This window comes from Vitis riparia, chromosome 2 (genome assembly GCF_004353265.1).
Source record: "Vitis riparia cultivar Riparia Gloire de Montpellier isolate 1030 chromosome 2, EGFV_Vit.rip_1.0, whole genome shotgun sequence".
NCBI classification, from domain to species: domain Eukaryota; kingdom Viridiplantae; phylum Streptophyta; class Magnoliopsida; order Vitales; family Vitaceae; genus Vitis; species Vitis riparia.
The window spans coordinates 14,883,337-14,902,915 of NC_048432.1; the positions used below are offsets into that span (position 1 = coordinate 14,883,337).

At 31.0% G+C, this 19,579-nt stretch overlaps 1 protein-coding gene across 1 annotated transcript; it reads left to right on the top strand.

Moving 5' to 3' along the window:
- The first annotated feature begins 4,854 nt into the window (after window positions 1-4,854).
- LOC117928247 (flavonoid 3'-monooxygenase CYP75B137-like) lies at window positions 4,855-7,306 on the top strand. Its single transcript, XM_034848164.1, has 2 exons — window positions 4,855-5,901; window positions 6,557-7,306. Exons 1-2 carry the CDS (start codon window positions 4,927-4,929, stop codon window positions 7,172-7,174), a joined length of 1,593 nt encoding a protein of 530 aa, XP_034704055.1. The 5' UTR covers window positions 4,855-4,926; the 3' UTR covers window positions 7,175-7,306.
- Window positions 7,307-19,579: the final 12,273 nt, after the last annotated feature.

Here is a 19,579-nt window from a genome sequence, read left to right on the forward strand (position 1 = left end):
TTTAGACACATTCATGAACCAATAATCTTAAAGTAGAGCCAATTTATGTAGACTTCCTTAATTCACACTCTTCTTAATACCTTTAAGATTGATCCTTTTAGTAGGATATTATTTAAGAGATAGTAGGAAAGGGTATTTTTGCAATTGATGTTGTGATCTTGAAACATGTTTTGACTGACGCAAAATTTGAGGATAATTATGAAATTTTGCCTACCTAGGAAATTGAAAATAAGTTAGATATTGTCATCCTTAGCATACTCTTCAAATGAGCTATTTAATGTCTTTTATCAATACAAGATGGCCAAAGACATTTGGGATGCTATGAATAAACAATAAGTTTTGGAAGATTTAGGAACCCAGTAATATGTCATAAAGAATATTAAAAAATTCTAAATAATCAAGGACAAAGATGTATCATCTCAAATTTATGACTACCACTTGCTAATTAAAGACTTAACTAATGACTACATAGAACTACTTGAATCTTTTGTGGTTGGGTACTTGATTAAGATACCACTAGAGATTCCTAGAAAGATTATAAAAATGACATGAAGCATAAAAGAAAACAAATATCCCTATAAGATCTCATAATTTATATTTAGATTAAGGAATAGAACATAAATAGGGGCAAAGTAGAAAAAACCAAAGAACTATCCTCCAAAACTCTTGTGGTAGAAGAAAACCTAGATCCAAAAATAATAAGGCCAAAAAGCAAAACTTTAAGACCAAACCAACACAACAAATAAAGTTTAAAACCAAACTATAAAAAAGGTGGGTAATGACTTTGTTTGTGGTAAGTTAGACTATCATATAACTTAGTGTTACTATAAGAAGAGATATGAAAAATCGAACCCCAAAGCAAACTTGACAGAAACAAAGATGATTGCTGTTATAGTATTCTTTGAGATGAGCATGGTCACTAGTGTAAAGGACCGGGTGTGTAGACTTTAGAGCTATAAGACACATGTGGAAACATATGTGCATTCACTTCTTATACCATTATAAAGGAAAGAAAGGAAAAAGTGTTCATGGGTGATTCTAAAATGTCCCAAGTAATTGTCAAAGTGAAAGTTTTGCATTGGCTATGAAGCTTGATGGGGTGTTCGATCCAATAATTGCACAAATGGTGAAGATGGATAAAGAAAGTGGAGCATAGAAGGCAAAGCAGGGAAGGATTTTTGCAGTTTCTATTGAATCTCAAGGATGAAAGAGATTCTAAGACGCTGTTAAAAATGGCCCATGTCAAGGCCTTGCTGGTACTTTTCCACTTTCATCTACCTTTTGAATTATTGAATAGGATATATTAAAAACAATATGGCATTACTCTTATCACATTTAGATCATTCTTGTTGTCACAGATGCACAAGACATGGTGGTGGGCGGAACTGACAACACATCTAATAGACTTAAATTTGCCATTGCTGACATGATGAACAAAGCAGAAGTGATGAAGAAGGCACAACAAGAATTGGAGGTGGTAGTTGGCAAGGATAGCATAGCAGAAGAGTCTCACATTTATAAATTACCATATTTATTTACAGTGATGAAAGAGGCTATGCGGTTGCACCCCTCTCTAATGGTTCCGCATTGCCCAAGTGAAACATGCGTTGTTCGAGGTTATACCATTCCAAAGGGGGTTCGAATCTTTGTTAACGTGTACGTGGGTAATTCATTGAGACCCTTCCATTTGGGAAAACCCATTGGAGTTTGAGTGGCATGTAAGATTATAGTGGCAATAACTTCAACTATTTCTCATTTGGTTTAAGCAAAAGAATGTGTACAAGGCATATAATGCATTTATATATATATATATATATATATATATATTAAGTGATATATTAGAGACATATATATGCACGAAAAGTCATATGTGTCTCGACAAGTAGTCTATTTAGTTGAAACAAGCTTCAACAATATTTAGGCTAATCTCAATTCTGTAAGCCCCAACTTTAACCACTAAACCAAGGCTCTCAAACTAGCCTACGTACATACTTGATGATGTGTGGGGCAAACATATCAGTCCATTACCAAGATGCACTAAGCCCAATTAGGTTCCCTAAGCCGCTCCTAATTACTTATAAGAAAGACAGGAAGAGATAAATGTTGGCATGGAAGTGAGGTCCCATAATCTATCCTAGCACATCGGGTATGATAGTTCCTTTATCCGTATCATTGAATTAATGCTTTTATTTTGAGTTAGATAGGAGATTTTGATTGACATGACTCACCAGTGGACATCTATTAGGCTAGATTCCTGTTGTATCCAAACATAATAAAGAAATAGAGGTCATGACTGTGAGAAAATGCATATGAATGGAAAACAATAGAGAACACCCTCAAGGGCTTGAAGGATATATTTACATTTTTACTTGTAATCATATACATACAACAATACGAATATATTTACATATTTACTTGTAATCATATACATATAACAACACCATATTTACACATTCTTGCACACAGGTAAAAGAATTTGTGCAAGGCATATAGTGCATTTTTTATATATATATTAATTAAGTGATATATTAGAGACATATATATGCATGAAAAGCCATATGTGTCTCGACAAGTAGTTTATTTAGTTGAAACAAGTTTCAACAATATTTAGGCTAATCTTGATTCTATAGGCCCCAACTTTAACCACTAAACCAAGGCTCTCGAACTAGTCTACATACATACTTGATGATGTGTGGGGCAAACATATCAGTCCCTTACCAAGATGCACTAAGCCCAATTAGGTTCCCTAAGCCGCTCCTAATTACTTATAAGAAAGGCATGAAGAGATAAATGTTGGCATGGAAGTGAAGTCCCATCATCTATCCTAGCACATCAGGTATGATTGTTCCTTTATCCATATCACTGAATGAATGCTTTTATTTTGAGTTAGATAAGAGATTTTGATTGACATGACTCACCAGTGGACATCAATTAGGCTGGATTCCTATTGTATCCAAACATAATAAAGAAATAGAGGTCATGACTTTGAGAAAATGCACATGAAGGGAAAGCAATAAAGAACACCCTCAAGGGCTTGAAGGATATATTTACATTTTTACTTGTAATCATATACGTACAACAATACGAATATATTTACATATTTACTTGTAACCATATACGTATAACAACACCATATTTACATATTCTTGCACACAGGCAAAAGAATGTTTGCAAGACATATAATGCATTTTTTTATATATATTAATTAAGTGATATATTAGAGACATCTATATGCACGAAAAGCCATATGTGTCTCGACAAGTAGTCTATTTAGTTGAAACAAGTTTCAACAATATTTAGGCTAATCTCGATTCTGTAAGCCCCAACTTTAACCACTAAACCAAGGCTCTCAAACTAGCCTACATACATACTTGATGATGTGTGGGGCAAACATATCAGTCCATTACCAAGATGCACTAAGCCCAATTAGGTTCCCTAAGCTGCTCCTAGTTACTTATAAGAAAGTCATGAAGAGATAAATGTTGGCATGAAAGTGAGGTCTCATCATCTATCCTAGCACATCGGGTATGATAGTTCCTTTATCTATATCGCTAAATGAATGCTTTTATTTTGATTTAGATAGGAGATTTTGATTGACATGACTCACCAATGGACATCTATTAGGCTAGATTCCTGTTGTATCCAAACATAATAAAGAAATAGAAGTCATGACTTTGAAAAAATGCACCTGAAGGGAAAGCAATAAAGAACACCCTCAAGGGCTTGAAGGATATATATATTTACATTTTTACTTGTAATCATATACGTACAACAATACGAATATATTTACATATTTACTTGTAACCATATACGTATAACAACACCATATTTACACATTCTTACACACATGCAAAAGAATGTCTGCAAGGCATATAATGCATTATATATATATATATATATATATATATATATATATATATATTAATTAATTAATTAATTAATTAAGTGATATATTAGATACATATATATGCACGAAAAGCCATATGTGTCTCGACAAGTAGTCTATTTAGTTGAAACAAGTTTCAACAATATTTAGGCTAATCTCGATTCTGTAGGCTCCAACTTTAACTACTAAACCAAGGCTCTCAAACTAGCCTACATACATACTTGATGATGTGTGGGGCAAACATATCAGTCCATTACCAAGATGCACTAAGCCCAATTAGGTTCCCTAAGTCGCTCCTAATTACTTATAAGAAAGTCATGAAGAGATAAATGTTGGCATGAAAGTGAGGTCCCATCATCTATCCTAGCACATCGGGTATGATAGTTCATTTATCCGTATCACTGAATGAATGCTTTTATTTTGAGTTAGATAGGAGATTTTGATTGACATGACTCACCAGTGGACATCTATTAGGCTAGATTCCTATTGTATCCAAACATAATAAAGAAATAGAGGTCATGACTTTGAGAAAATGCACATGAATGGAAAGCAATAGAGAACACCCTCAAGGGCTTGAAGGATATATTTACATTTTTACTTGTAATCATATATGTCCAACAATACGAATATATTTACATATTTACTTGACTAAAATTAATAAAATCGTTAAAAAATTCAACACATTAAATATTATTTGACTAAAATTCGTTTATTAAATAATTTATTTTTAAAATTTAAACTAACATGATCATTCTAGACTGATTTAGTTATTACCAAAAGACATTATGTTTTTAAACTCAAATTTCAATTTTCTCAAATTTCATTCATAAAATTGTACATTTATGGGCCTACGTTTAGCTATTTCGGCTCAACAACCCAAGTTAAGAAATGTCCCCGTTCCAACCGGTACTATATGACAAATTGGATTCTCCGGCAAGCTATAAATGGAGGCTAGCGTTGGCAATTAGTAACCACTGCCACAGGATAGCACTGTATCACTGCCATCTTAAAGATATCTACGTGCCCAATACTCATACACCATGAAACCCATCTTACATTTTCTCAGGAAACTAACATCATCTAGAGAATGGTCGTTGTGGTGGGAAAGCAGTAACAGCAGCGACGAACTTACGCGAGTGACCCTCGCTTTAGCCTTAATCTTCCTTGCCATCTATTGGTGCGCATGGGTTTTCATCAAGAAGCAGGCTGCCGCACCACCGCCTCCGGGGCCGCGCGGGCTGCCTCTTCTCGGTCACCTCCTGTTCCTGGACCCGGAGCTCCACTCCTACTTCGCTGACCTCGCCCGCATCTATGGCCCAATCCTGCAGCTTCGTCTCGGGTCCAAGGTTGGCGTGGTGGTGAGCTCACCAGCGCTAACCCGCGAAGTGCTCAAAGTCCAGGACGTCACCTTCGCCAACCGCGACGTGCCAGAGGCGGCCCTCGAGGCGGCGTACGGAGGCTCCGACATAGTGTGGACCCCGTACGGGCCGGAGTGGAGGATGCTAAGAAAGGTGTGTGTGCGCGAGATGCTTAGCAGCACCACTCTCGACTCCGTCTACGCCCTCCGCCATCGTGAGATCCGTCAGACGGTCAGTCACTTGTACAGTCAGGCGGGGTCGCCGGTGAACATCGGGGAGCAAACGTTTTTGACGGTTCTGAACGTGATAACAAGCATGTTGTGGGGTGGGACGGTGAAGGGTGAAGAGAGGACAAGCCTTGGAGCGGAGTTCAGGCAAGTAGTGACGGAGATGACGGAGCTGTTGGGGAAGCCAAACATATCTGATTTTTATTCGAGTCTGGCCCGATTTGATTTGCAGGGCATAAAGAAACAGATGAAGGGATTAGCACTGAGGTTTGATGGGATTTTCAATTCAATAATTGAACAAAGGATGGAGATGGATAAAGAAGGTGGAAACGGAGGAGGAAAGGATTTTCTACACTATCTGTTGAAGCTCAAGGATGAAGGAGATTCCAAAACGCTTTTCACCATGACTCACCTAAAGGCCCTTCTCATGGTATCTTCCTCTCCCTTTATTCTCTTTTGTTTTTAATTAGTTCCTCCTTGTGTTTTACTTCCTTTTCCTTTTCTTCTGTTGAGTTCAAATTTAGGTTTATGCTGGGGTGAGTTAAGGTTTGAGCAATCCAACTCCTCTATTCTTTTCTCGTTCCCTTTTTCTTCTATTTTCTCACTGGTCAAGCAGTACTTCAAACCGTTCAGGTTATATTCTGAGTGTCAATATTTCTGGGGTTTGCATAAAACAAGAGAAAATGAAGAACTAATAGTTTAAATTTTCTTCTTCACTTTCTCAGTTACAAAACCAGCTCTAGTTAAATTATTGGTGAAAAAACAGGGAGATTGTTTTTATAATGCCAAAAGAAGAAACCATGGCCGTTGGCTGTCACTTCAGGTTTATTTATTTACTCTTTTTATGAATTTGAAGTAGGAAGAAGAAGAACCCGAACCGACAGTCATGAGTGGGGGGCCATGAATGCTGCAAGTTGTTGCAGCAGCCATGGATGGTCGCTCTTCAAGGGCGACGTTTGTAGATAAATTTGAAGTGGAAGATTATTAAGATTAGAAATCGAATAAAATGAGGGCAATTTTATATTTTCACGTGCTTTTTCTTTTAGGATTAGATTGATGTCATTGTTATTGTAATATGCGCACAGGATATGGTGGTGGGTGGAACAGATACGACCTCCAACACAGTTGAATTTGCAATGGCTGAGATCATGAACAAACCAGAAGTGATGAAAAAAGTGGAACAAGAATTGGAGGCGGTGGTCGGCAAAGATAACATAGTAGAAGAGTCTCACATCCAAAAACTACCGTATTTATATGCAGTGATGAAAGAGACTCTGCGCCTGCACCCAGCACTCCCACTATTAGTCCCTCACTGCCCAAGTGAACCCTGCATTGTCGGAGGTTTTTCCATTCCAAAGGGGGCTCGTGTGTTTGTTAACGTATGGGCGATTCATAGGGACCCTTCCATCTGGAAAAACCCAATGGAGTTTGATCCAGAGAGGTTTTTGAGGGGGGCATGGGACTACAGTGGAAATGACTTCAGTTATTTTCCGTTTGGTTCAGGGAGAAGAATATGTGCAGGTATAGCAATGGCAGAGAGAATGACGATGTTTTCCCTGGCAACGCTGTTGCATTCTTTCCATTGGAAATTACCAGAGGGCAAATTAGATCTTTCGGAGAAGTTTGGAATTGTTTTGAAGAAGAAGGTGCCTCTGGTGGCAATTCCCACTCCCAGGTTATCTGATGCAGCACTCTATAAGTAGGCTGGAAAATGGTTTTGAATATGTTTATGCTTATTAATCATGTCGATAAACTTGTTAACTCAAGCCATGAAAATAGTTGAAGCTTATCCTTTATGCTCATAAGTAATAATCATCATGTTGAGTTGCTTCTTACTCTCTGCTTTCTAATTCACTGGTTTTGCTCTGGGTTTTGTTATTGAATCGAGGCTTTAAATGAAACAAAACAAAACCAAAGAGGCAAGAAAAGAAAGAAAATGAAAATTTGTCCTATGTAGGTTTTAATCTTGCTCTGAACCCTCAAGTTGGCAAGCAGCTTGGGATTTCACAAATATATTTATATATATTCCCAAAAAATAAAAAATCATTCGTTTATTGGGCGGGTTAGGGCTGGATTTTTCTTTATTCGGGTCTTGTTGAACATTTCCCCGCGTTTGGTTGTTGGGAAAAGGGAGGAAAATTGTACATATATGTATAAACAGAGGGATAGGGAATAAAAAAAAAAAAAAAGGAAGGTCAGCAGCATCAACTATTTGGCACACACTTTAGAACTTCTCGTAGGGCTGACGTCGGAGCTTTGACCCAAAATAGTGCGTTTTAAAAAAAAATTTCAAAAAATAAAGTTGTTTTCAAAATAATGTCCGATCTAATGCGTTTGTGCCACATAAACTGTCATATCATAAAACCGTAATTGGTGACTACGGTTTTATTTTTCTAAAGTAGTTAGAAACCGTAGTTACAAACCATAGTTTTAACTTTAAGTTTAAAACTGTAGTTGGTGACTACGGTTTTGACTTTTTTTTTAAATAGTCAAAGCCGTAGTCACCAACTGTGGTTTTAACTTTATATATATTTATATATAACTTTAATTTTTTTAATAAAATATTATATTATTTTGATTTTAAATATACTTATTTCATTATTTTAAAAATAATAATATACGAAATTAAATAATTGATATTTTTAATTTGATATAAAAATATATTTTTAAATTTTATTAAAACAATAGGCACTATATTTAATATAAATATAATTAATTAATTAATTAAAATAAAAATATAATAAATTATATTTATTTAAAATAAATAAATTATAAAGGCCTATTTAGAAAAATAAAAAAATAATATAAATTATTATATTAATTAATAATTTTTTATATATTATATATAAGTGGTATATAATACCTCTCACACACACACACATATATATAATTTAAGTTTAAAATTTATCACATTTTTATTTAAATATATAAATAAATTTTATTAAAACAATTGACATTATATTTAATATAAATATAATTATTTAATTAAAATTAAATATAAATAAAATATAATAAATTATGTTTATTTAAAATAAATAAATTATAAATGACTATTTGGAGAAAAAATAATATAAATTATTATATTAATTAATAATTTTTTTATATATTATATGTAAGTAGTATATAATATCACGCACGCGCACACACACACACATATATATATATATATATATATATATATATATATATATATATAAGTTTAATTTAAGTTTAAAATTTAGCATATTTATTTAAATATATAAATAAATTATTATCATATCGATATAATATTATGAACTTAAATTAAAATATGATAAATTTTAAACTTAATTGAACTTATATACATGTGACATTATATACCACTGACATATAGTATATAAAAAATTATTAATTAATATAATAATTTATATTATTTGTTTTTTAATAGGCTTTCATAATTTATTATATTTTATTTATATTTAAATATAATTAACTAAATATATTTATATTAAATATAGAGTATATTATTTTAATAAAATTTTAAAAAATATTTATATCAAATTTAAAATATCAATTATTTAATTTCATATATTATTATTTTAAAATAATGAAATAAGTATATTTAAAATCAAAATAATATAATATTTTTATTAAAAAAATTAAAGTTATATATAAATATATATAAAGTCAAAACCGCAGTTGGTGACTACGACTTTGACCATTTTAAAAAAAAATCAAAGCCATAGTCACCAACTACGACTTTAAACTTAAAGTTAAAACCGTGGTTGGTAACTACGGTTTCTAAGCACTCTAGAAAAATAAAACCGTAGTCACCAACTACGGTTTTATGACATGACAGCTTATGTGGCACAAACGCATTAGATCGGACATTATTTTGAAAATAACTTTATTTTTTGGAATTTTTTTTTTAAACGCACTATTTTGGGTTAAAGCTCCTGATGTCGTGGTTTTATAAATAATAAATATATTCGTTTACAAATATATTTATAAAATTATTTTATTTTTTTTATTTATAAGGAAAAATAACCATAAACAATATTAAAATTTCCTCTTTTGTTTTAAACTCGACCTAGAGTATCAAGTGGTCCAGATTCTTTTCCACAAAGCTTCAAGGAATACAAGGTGTATATTTGTCTTATACCATTTGTCTAGCAGCCCGCAAGTTGAATTCGAATGCAGAAAGCCATTTAATATTATATAATCCTTTGGTACTATATTTTATTACTATCTGGAGGTACCAAAAAATGGTACACCATGAACCCACCACCTCCCAAACAGGAAACCTGAAATTGACCTCGTCAGTGGGCACTAAAATCGAGCGAGTTTACCCCTGGGTCAAAAGATATTTTGAATTTGGGTTGTTCTATGTACCCACTCTTCGTTTCGGGGGTACTACCCACATTTTTTACCCCAATAAAAAAAAATGATGTGTAAAGTATATATCATTAAAAAATTTATAAAATTTATCAAACCGATAAAAATGATTTATTGATGAGAAATAATTACATACATTTTATATGTATCTAAATATTATAATTTTTTTATAATTTATTATTAAATATCAAATATAATTTGTTATTTAATGCATTACCTAACTCTATCTAAAAAAAGAAAATCCTACCAACAACTCTTATACTTTCATTATTCATATATAAAAAAAAGGATAGTAATTTAATATGAAAATTAAATAATTTTAACTACCAAATTACAAATATGTAAGATATATTTTGATGAATCAAATTTCAAGATCAAGTTTAAAACTTTTTGAGAGAGAATTTAAAATTTGTATTATGTGAAGAAGATGAAGGATTTCAAGTGATTACAAGTGTCAAAGGTAATATTTGATATTTTTTTATCCAAATATAATTGTTGTAGGAAGAAATGTGATGTTAAATAATGATTTTAGAATTTTTTATGAGTTTATTATAAAATTTTGTTATCAAATTGTTATCAATATTTTTATATAAATTTTTTTTTGTTCATAGATTAAATTTGAAGATGAAGCTATATATGTCTTGAAGGATGTTAAGTAATTACAAGTATTAAAAGGTAACATTTGATTTTTTTTTTTTTTTCCATTTACATATAATTTATTGTAGGTAGAAATGTCATGTTAAATGACATTTAAATATGTAATGATTTATAACATCTAGATTTTTTAATTTCTTTCTGAGTTATTATTAATCAAATTGAGAACATTTAGTCATTTGTTATGAAATTGTCATCAATATTTTGTAAGAGAGTGTATGAACTTTCTAATAGAAGATACGAACTTTTTAAGATAGGATACGAACTTTGTAAAAGATGGTACGAACTTTCTAAGAGAATATACGAAATTTCTAAGATAGGGTACAAACTTTCTAAGAGATGGTATGAACTTTCTAAGAGAGGGTACGACCTTTCTAAGAGAGAGTACGAACTTTCTAAGAGAGGGTACGAACTTTCTAAGAGATGATACGAACTTTCTAAGATAGGATACGAACATTGTAAGAGAGGGTACAAACTTTCTAAGAGATGGTACGAACATTGTAAAAGATGGTACGAATATTGTAAGAGATGGTACGAACTTCTAGGAGAGGGTACAAACTTTCTAAGATATGATATGAACTTTCTAAGAGATGGTACGAACTTTTTAAGAGAGGGTATGAACTTTCTAAGAGAGTATACGAACTTTCTAAGAGAGTATACGAACTTTCTAAGAGATTGTACGAACTTTCTACTAAGAGAAGGTACGAACTTTCTAAGAGATGGTATGAACTTTCTAAGACAGGGTACGAACTTTGTAAGACAAGGTACGAACTTTCTAAGATAGGGTACGAACTTTCTAAGAGAGGGTACGAACTTTCTAAGAGAGGAAATGAACTTTATAAGAGAGGATACGAACTTTATAAGAGAGGGTATAAGAAAGATATGAACTTTCTAAAAGAGGGTATGAATTTTATAAGATGGGATACGAACTTTGTGAGAGGGGGCACAAACTTGGTGTAAATTATAAAATTTATTTTGTGAAAAAATGGATTTTAATTTACCAATTTAAAAAATATAAAAAAAGAACCTCAATTTTTATAAATTACTTTTATCTTCATTTATTTATAAATATATGTCATTTTTCATAAGTCGGATAATTATTTCTTAAAATACTCTTTTACTTGATAATATTAAATAAAATTATCAAAAATATAATTTATCATTTCAATTTAATAAAAGTATCTTACAAATAAATATATTTAATTTTTTTATTATATACTATGATTTGAAAATCATTTTGAATAAAATTCTCCAAAATCCTCAAGTGATAAATAAAATCTTTATAATTTTCTAATTAATAATCATTTTATGTCCAATATTATATAAATCCACCCACCTATAAAAATTCTATTAATTGACATCAACAATCAAATAAGAAATTTTAAACACAATTAAAACTAAAATACTTAAAAATTAAATATAATTAAAACTTAAAAACTTAAAAATTTTAAAAAAAATATTGACTCTTATTGTATTTTTAATTCTTTCTTGAATATATATTTTTTACTAGTGTAATTTAGTAAAGTGAAAGTTAAAATTTTATTTTTATATTTTTAGCTTTAAAGTTTTTTTTAATTATATTTTAAAATTTTAAAATTTCTTATTTTATTGATCTCAATTCTCACGGTAAAAAAAAATAAAAATAGTGAAATGGTGTTATTAACCTCACATGTAAAAGATCATTTTAAGAAATAATTATTTTTATTATGAATTACATGTATTTTAAAATATTTTAAAATGTTAATGAAGGGCAGAAAAGCACCATAGCACAGATAACCATGAAAATCCTAGCCATTTTTTCTTGTACACAAATTTAATGTATTTTTTTACAGTGATCAGACTCTCCAAACTCCTACAAGAACCAAAACCCATTCACAGTTAGATCCAAACCTGTCAACACAAGCCCATCAAATAAAATCCAACCAGCAACACCTAGTATGAGTTGAGAAACCCCTAAATTTCCCCCAATTTTGAAATTCCATTTCCAAAGTCTGATCAAAATCCTATTTTTTTTCCCTCCCCACTACACTAGAAAGAGTTTTTCTTTTTCAGAAACCCAACCCACCGAATCTCTGCAAGAATCAAATGAAAAAAAAAAAAAAAAAGAAAGAACAAACACAATCAGCATCATGAATAGTAAACCAAATGGAAAAATAGATCTTGATGGACTCATTCCAACAAAAAGTAAGTCAAAATAAGAAAGTTCATTGCCATCAAAGAGAAAACATTTAATAATACAGTAAATCAATGGCAAAGATGAGAAGGAAAACGAGACTGAAATGTGAAGACTATGAAACCATGAATTGCAAGCAAAAATCAGTTGAAAGGTGACTCATTTCCTGGTCTGGGAACTTCCCCACAAACCCAACTTGTTAAAACCTCCACACCACCAGCAAAACCAGACCAAACTCCCATCTCTGCAAGCATCCCATATTTTTCTCCACAATGTGTTTACTTCCCTCATTTTCCCACACCAAAGGTTTCCCAAGAAAACCCAGCCCGCAAAACCCCTAAAACAACAAGAAAATGTAGCTACAAAGAATACAGATCCAGATCAACTCACCCAAAACCCACACTCAAGGAAAAAAGAGCAAATACCCATCAACAAAAAAGAACAAGCAAACAAACAAAAAATTCACCAAAACCCCTCAACATTATCCAAGAACAACACACAAAACCATAGGGAAGAGGCCATACTAGTTTCAGAGAAGAACAACACTCTTATTACAAGTTTACCGGCAACCTGTAACTTATTTCTTTTTTTTTTCTTTTTTAAATACATAAGCCAGTTGGACGGTCCGGATTGAACGACCTTTATCCAATGGCCAAAAATGTTTTTTGGGTAGGTACCGAAGTGGTACCATAGAATTTTCCTTTGAATTTATATGGAAAGGTAAAAAATCCGGTGCGCAATCCACCAAGTGGCTGTACAAAAGGCCCATGCATGCAAAGAAAAAAGATAAGGAAACTTGGTCGTTTCAGCACCCATAAATTTGATCAAAACTAACATGTAGTAATTACTGAGGAAATTTAGAAAATAGGCCCTTTTATTAGATTAATTTGCCAAATTAGTCAACTGTATCTAATTTGTCTAGCAAGGCTTCCGCTCTGACGAAAAAAATATTAAAAGGGCATCTTAGGTGACAGATGCCAAGGGGCGTAACAGACAAAAGTAGGATGGGATGGCAACTCCCTCGATCCCTCATGCAACGTATGTTTAGGTACACATGGATTTTAAAAAAGGTCAAGTAGCTTCAGAAGGGAGAAATAAAATGTTATCAATGCTTTTAAAAAAAATGTGATACATATTTTTAAAAACTCGGGGTGTTTGTGTTGAAGTAAGCAAATTAATAAAGCAGTGAGCACTAGTGCTTAAAAAATTAAGTTTGAGAGTAAAGTCAATTTCCTTGAAGGCACGTTGGCTGTTGAGCTCTGAGATGACCAGAGAACCAGCCAATACCATGAGACCCATCTCATATTTTGTTGAGAAACAAGTAACTTTAATGTCCAATGCATTGTCATGGTAGCAACCGCATCTATGACTTGGTTCCCTCAGCCTTACAGTAGCTATAGTCAACCTTTCCAACTCTTGGTACAAATGGGCCTTTATCAACAGTCCAGCTCACCACTTCCAACGGGCCCAACGCAGCCTACCACTGTTTTGCCACCTACTGTTCCCCCTAAAAGAGGTGCACTCCCACCTCATCGATTCGGGTGGAGCCTATGGACCCATCCTCCAAATCCGGCTGGGGACCCAGGTGTGCGTGGTAGTGAGCTCACCTTACCTCGCCCGCCAAATTCTCAAAAGATTCTACCGAACGTGAGCTTGGCCACCGACAACTCCGACGTAGTGCGTACAAAGCACGGCCCAGAATTGAGGATGTTAAGGGTGGTCTACGCTGTTGGGTGCTTTGTGTTGGAAGACTGTGTACTTGAGTGAGTGTGTGAGTGTGTATTTGATTGAAAAAAACTTCAATCCCTTGGCAAGGAATGACTTTTTGGGTTTATATTGTTTTCAATTCCCTTAGTTTCTTAGACTCGTGGGAGGAGAGAAAGAGTCCAGCTTTTAATAGTGATTTTAAGAAGTGTTTTTATAATTTTTAATATTTAAAATTTTTTATTTTTTAAAGTGTGTGATATTAATTTTAGAAAGTATTTTTATCATCTTTAATATTTGAAAATTTTTATTTTTTAATTATTAGAAATATTAAACACTTCCAACCATCATTATCAAACACACTTTTAAGCCCATTTGGATTTGGGAGGTTTAAGCCCTTTTGGATTTAAGATGTTATGATATGGAAAACCTTTAATATGTGTCTAATAATTTTTTGCAAAGTGAAAACTAAATTTCATTTATTTAGTTTTAGACCAAATCTTCAATCTTTCATTGTAGTTTTTTCATTCAATTTTTTTGCATCAACTAGATGTTTGTAACGTGTGAAATTAATTGATTTAAATTCCATTTACATATTTTATACTATTTAAACCTATTTACAACCCTATTTATTTGATTTTATTTTATTTTTATGATTGTTCCATTTACTTATTATTCATGTATTCTCTACAATTTCTCTTTCTCTCTTTGCGATCTCTTTCTAGCTTTCTTTTTTGTGCTCCTTCCTTGCACCTAGCATTCCTTACCACCCCTATGCTCCTTCCCTATACCTAGCATTCCTCGCCACCTTGTGCTTATTCCTTATAGCTAATAACCGAACCGTTGTTGTAATTAATAATTGAGCATCCCTGTTTACCATTGTTGCATCAAGTATTCTTTTGTCTAATGCTACTATTATCATTCAATTCTGTGTTGCAACCTTCTTATTGCAACCCCTTCTATTTCAATTGGAGGAAATTTGAATAAGTGTTCTAAGTTGTATTATACCTTGCCAACAAAGTGCAACTAAGGTGAGGTCTTTGACTATTGAATCTTAAAGGTAGGACATTGATTCTCCACTGCATTGAAGTTGATACATTGAGGAGGTGAATATACTTTAAGGATAATACTATGTCATGTGACTTAACCATTATTCTAACTCAATCCCCTTAAGTCTCCTATTTATTGTGTTTTGGGCTCGGTTAACTTTCTATGAGTTTCAAGTTTTAGACATTCATGAACCAATAATCTTATAGTAGAGCCAATTTATGTAGACTTCCTTAATTCACACTCTTCCTGATACCTATAAGATTGATCCTTTTAGTAGGATATTCTTTATGAGATAGTAAGAAAGGGTATTTTTTGCAATTGATGTTGTGATCTTGGAACATGTTTTGACTGACCCAAAATTTGAGGATAATTATGAAATTTTGCCTACCTGGGAAATTGAAAATAAGTTAGATATTGTCATCCTTAGCATACTCTTCAAATGAGCTATTTAATGTCTTCTATCAATACAAGATGGCCAAAGACATTTGGGATGCTATGAATAAACAATAAGTTTTGGAAGATTTAGGAACCCAGTAATATGTCATAAAGAATTTTAGAAAATTCTAAATAATCAAGGATAAAGATGTATCATCTCAAATTTATGACTATTACTTGCTAATTAAAGACTTAACTAATGACTACATAAAACTACTTGAATCTTTTGTGGTTGGGTACTTGATTAAGATGCCACCAGATATTCCTAGAAAGACTACAAAAATGACATGAAGCATAAAAGAAAACAAATATCCCTATAAGATCTCATAATTTATATTTAGATTAAGGAATAGAACATAAATAGGGGCAAAGTAGAAAAAGCCAAAGAACTATCCTCCAAAACTCTTGTGGTAGAAGAAAACCTAGATCCAAAAATAATAAGGCCAAAAAGCAAAACTCTAAGACTAAACCCAACACAACAAATAAGGTTTAGAACCAAACTATAAAAAAGGTGGGAAATGACTTTGTTTGTGGTAAGTTGGACTATCCTATAGCTTAGTGTTGCTATAAGAAGAGATATGAAAAATCTAACCCTAGAGCAAACTTGACAGAAACAAAGGTGATTGCTGTTATAGTATTCTTTGAGATGAGCATGGTCAGTACTAGTGTACAATACTGGGTGTGTAGACTTTAGAGCTACAAGGCACATATGTGGAAACATATGTGCATTCACTTCTTATACCATTACAAAGGAAAGAGAGGAAAAAGTGTTCATGAGTGATTCTAAAATGTCCCAAGTAATTGCACAAAGGGTGAAGATGGATAAAGAAGGTGGGAGCATAGAAGGCAAAGCAGGGAAGGATTTCTGCAGTTTCTCTTGAATCTCAAGGATGAAGGAGATTCCAAGACGCTGTTAAAAATGGCCCATGTCAAGGCCTTGCTCATGGTACCACTTTCCCACTTTCATCTACCTTTTGAATTATTGAATAGGATATATTACCAACAATATGGCATTACTCTTATCACATTTAGATCATTATTGTTGTCACAGACGCACAGGACATGGTGGTGGGCGGAACTAACAGCACATCTAATACACTTAAATTTGCCATTGCTGACATGATGAACAAACCAGAAGTGATGAAGAAGGCACAGCAAGAATTGGACGTGGTAGTTGGCAAGGATAGCATAGTAGAAAAGTCGACTCACATTTATAAATTACCATATTTATCTGCAGTCATGAAAGAGGCTATGCGGTTGCACCCAATGCTCCCTCTAATGGTTCCGCATTGCCCAAGTGAAACATGCGTTGTTGGAGGTTATACCATTCCAAAGGGTGTTCGAATCTTTGTTAACATGTGGGCAATACACCGAGACCCTTCCATTTGGGAAAACCCATTGGAGTTTGAGTGGCACGTAGGATATATTTACATTTTTACTTGTAATCATATACGTATTGTTAATGTATTTACATATTTACTTGTAACCATATACGTATAGCAACAACAAAACTTAAAGTCCTCACCTAGGCTATAACCATTAATCTTAATTTCTTGTAGAGTTTGGCTGTTTCAATATTTTTATAATTATATAGTTAATTGAGTTACACAGTTTAATAACTGGGTCGATGATTAAATCGTGATTCAATCAATGATATTATAAATGTATAATTTATATATTGTAAAATTAAAAATAATTATTAACATTTAAAATATGTAAAGAATTTAAAATTAATAATATTTATTTTTATTTTTAATATTATCAAATTATATCATGGATAAATATAAATATCTAAATATTTTAAATTGTATTAAATAAAATACGTCAAGTACTTAAACTTAAAATGAAAGAAAATTATTTTAAGGTATATATCCTATTATTTTTTAATTTTACAAAATATTGTATTATTTTACTTATATCTTTTACTTATTATAACTTTTTTTTGAAAGCAATCATATTATTTTATTTTAAATTTGCAACTTTCAAGGTGCAAGCATGTCACCGCCCATCCCTTGTACTCAAGCCTCGACATGATTCATATTAGATTGATTTTTCAAATATATATATAAAGGGAAATAGTGTATACGTTCACTAACAAACAAAAAGTATAAATTTTTTAATAACTTTTAAAAAGTAACATGAAAAGCATACACTCTAATAATAATACAAACGAAATTTCAAGATTGTCCCTCACATTTTATCTTTTCCTTTGTCAACTACCATAATTTTTTTTTTTTAATTTTAAATTAACATGATAATTGAAAAAACTCATTATTGTTATTTTTTTTTATAAAAAAATTGACGTGTGACAATCAACCATGTCAAATGATTTTTTTTTTTCTAATCATGTTTATAAATGTTTTTAAACTTGACATATGATCATCAACATGCAACATTATTTTTATTTTTTTATTTTTTATCTATTTTATAATACGGCACTAACACATTCTCATAAAATATTTTTATTTTTTTTTCACTTTTTCATTTTAATTATTTATGAATACTTTAAATATAAAATAATAATAATAACATATAATAAATCATTAATAAAAAAAATTAAAGAAAAAATAAACACATAATAAATAAATTTAAGTTTTTACTTATAGGCATGTAAATTCGTGGTGGTTTTAACTTTTTTTTCTTGATAAAAATGTTTAATAATTTTAATTAAAGAAGATAAAAACTTGGTTATGGTTTTACCATTTTGATTTGTTAAAATTTTTATTTTTATTATATAAAATAAAAATAACATATATTTTTCATAAAAAAATTGTATTTAATTATTTATATTAATTTTCTTTTAATTTATTAAAAATTAAATTTTTTGAATATCTTAGCATAAACCAAAGAACAATGATATATCTTTTCCATTATAGTGATGCTCTTAATACATGTCTGTGTTACTTTTTTCATAAAAGAGTGATATATATATATATATATATATATATTTTAAGTGTGATATTCTCTTTTTTAAGAGTTATGTTGATGGATGCCTAACAAAATTTTTATTTTTTAACAAAATTAAGAGAAAATAATATAAATGATTAAATACATTTTTTTAATGAAAAATATATTTTATTTTTATTTTATATAAATAAACAATTTCAAATTTTAACAAAGCAAAATATTAAATGTTAAAAACCATAAACAAGTTTTTATATTTTTTAACTAAAAATATTATATATTGTAACCCAAAAAAAAGTTTAAACTGTTATCAAGTTAGATCTACAAGTAAAAAATTAAAATCATAATTATTAATTCTGATTTTCACATGAAAATTTAAAAATATTAAAAATATAATAAAATTTATAAAATAAAAAATCTTGTAAAAAATGTTATATCCTAAATCTCTAGATGTGTTATTATGTATTTATTTTTATATTAAATTTGTTCTCATTGATAATTTATTATATATTATTATTTTATGTTTAAAATGCTCATAAATAATTAAAATAAATAAATATGAAAATATAAAATTGTGGAAAAAATTGAAATTCAATATATTTTTATGAAGCCAAACATACGTAAAAAAACAAAAAATGTGGAAGTCTTACGGAAAAAAAGAAAATCATTTGACATGATTGGTTGTCAAATGTCAATTTTTTTTTTAATATTAATGATAATGGGTGATCAGTGATGTAAAAAAATAAAAATAATATATATATATATATATATATATATATATATGATGACAATTGACAGCTAGAATAATAACCCCCGCAATGAATCAACTTCGAAA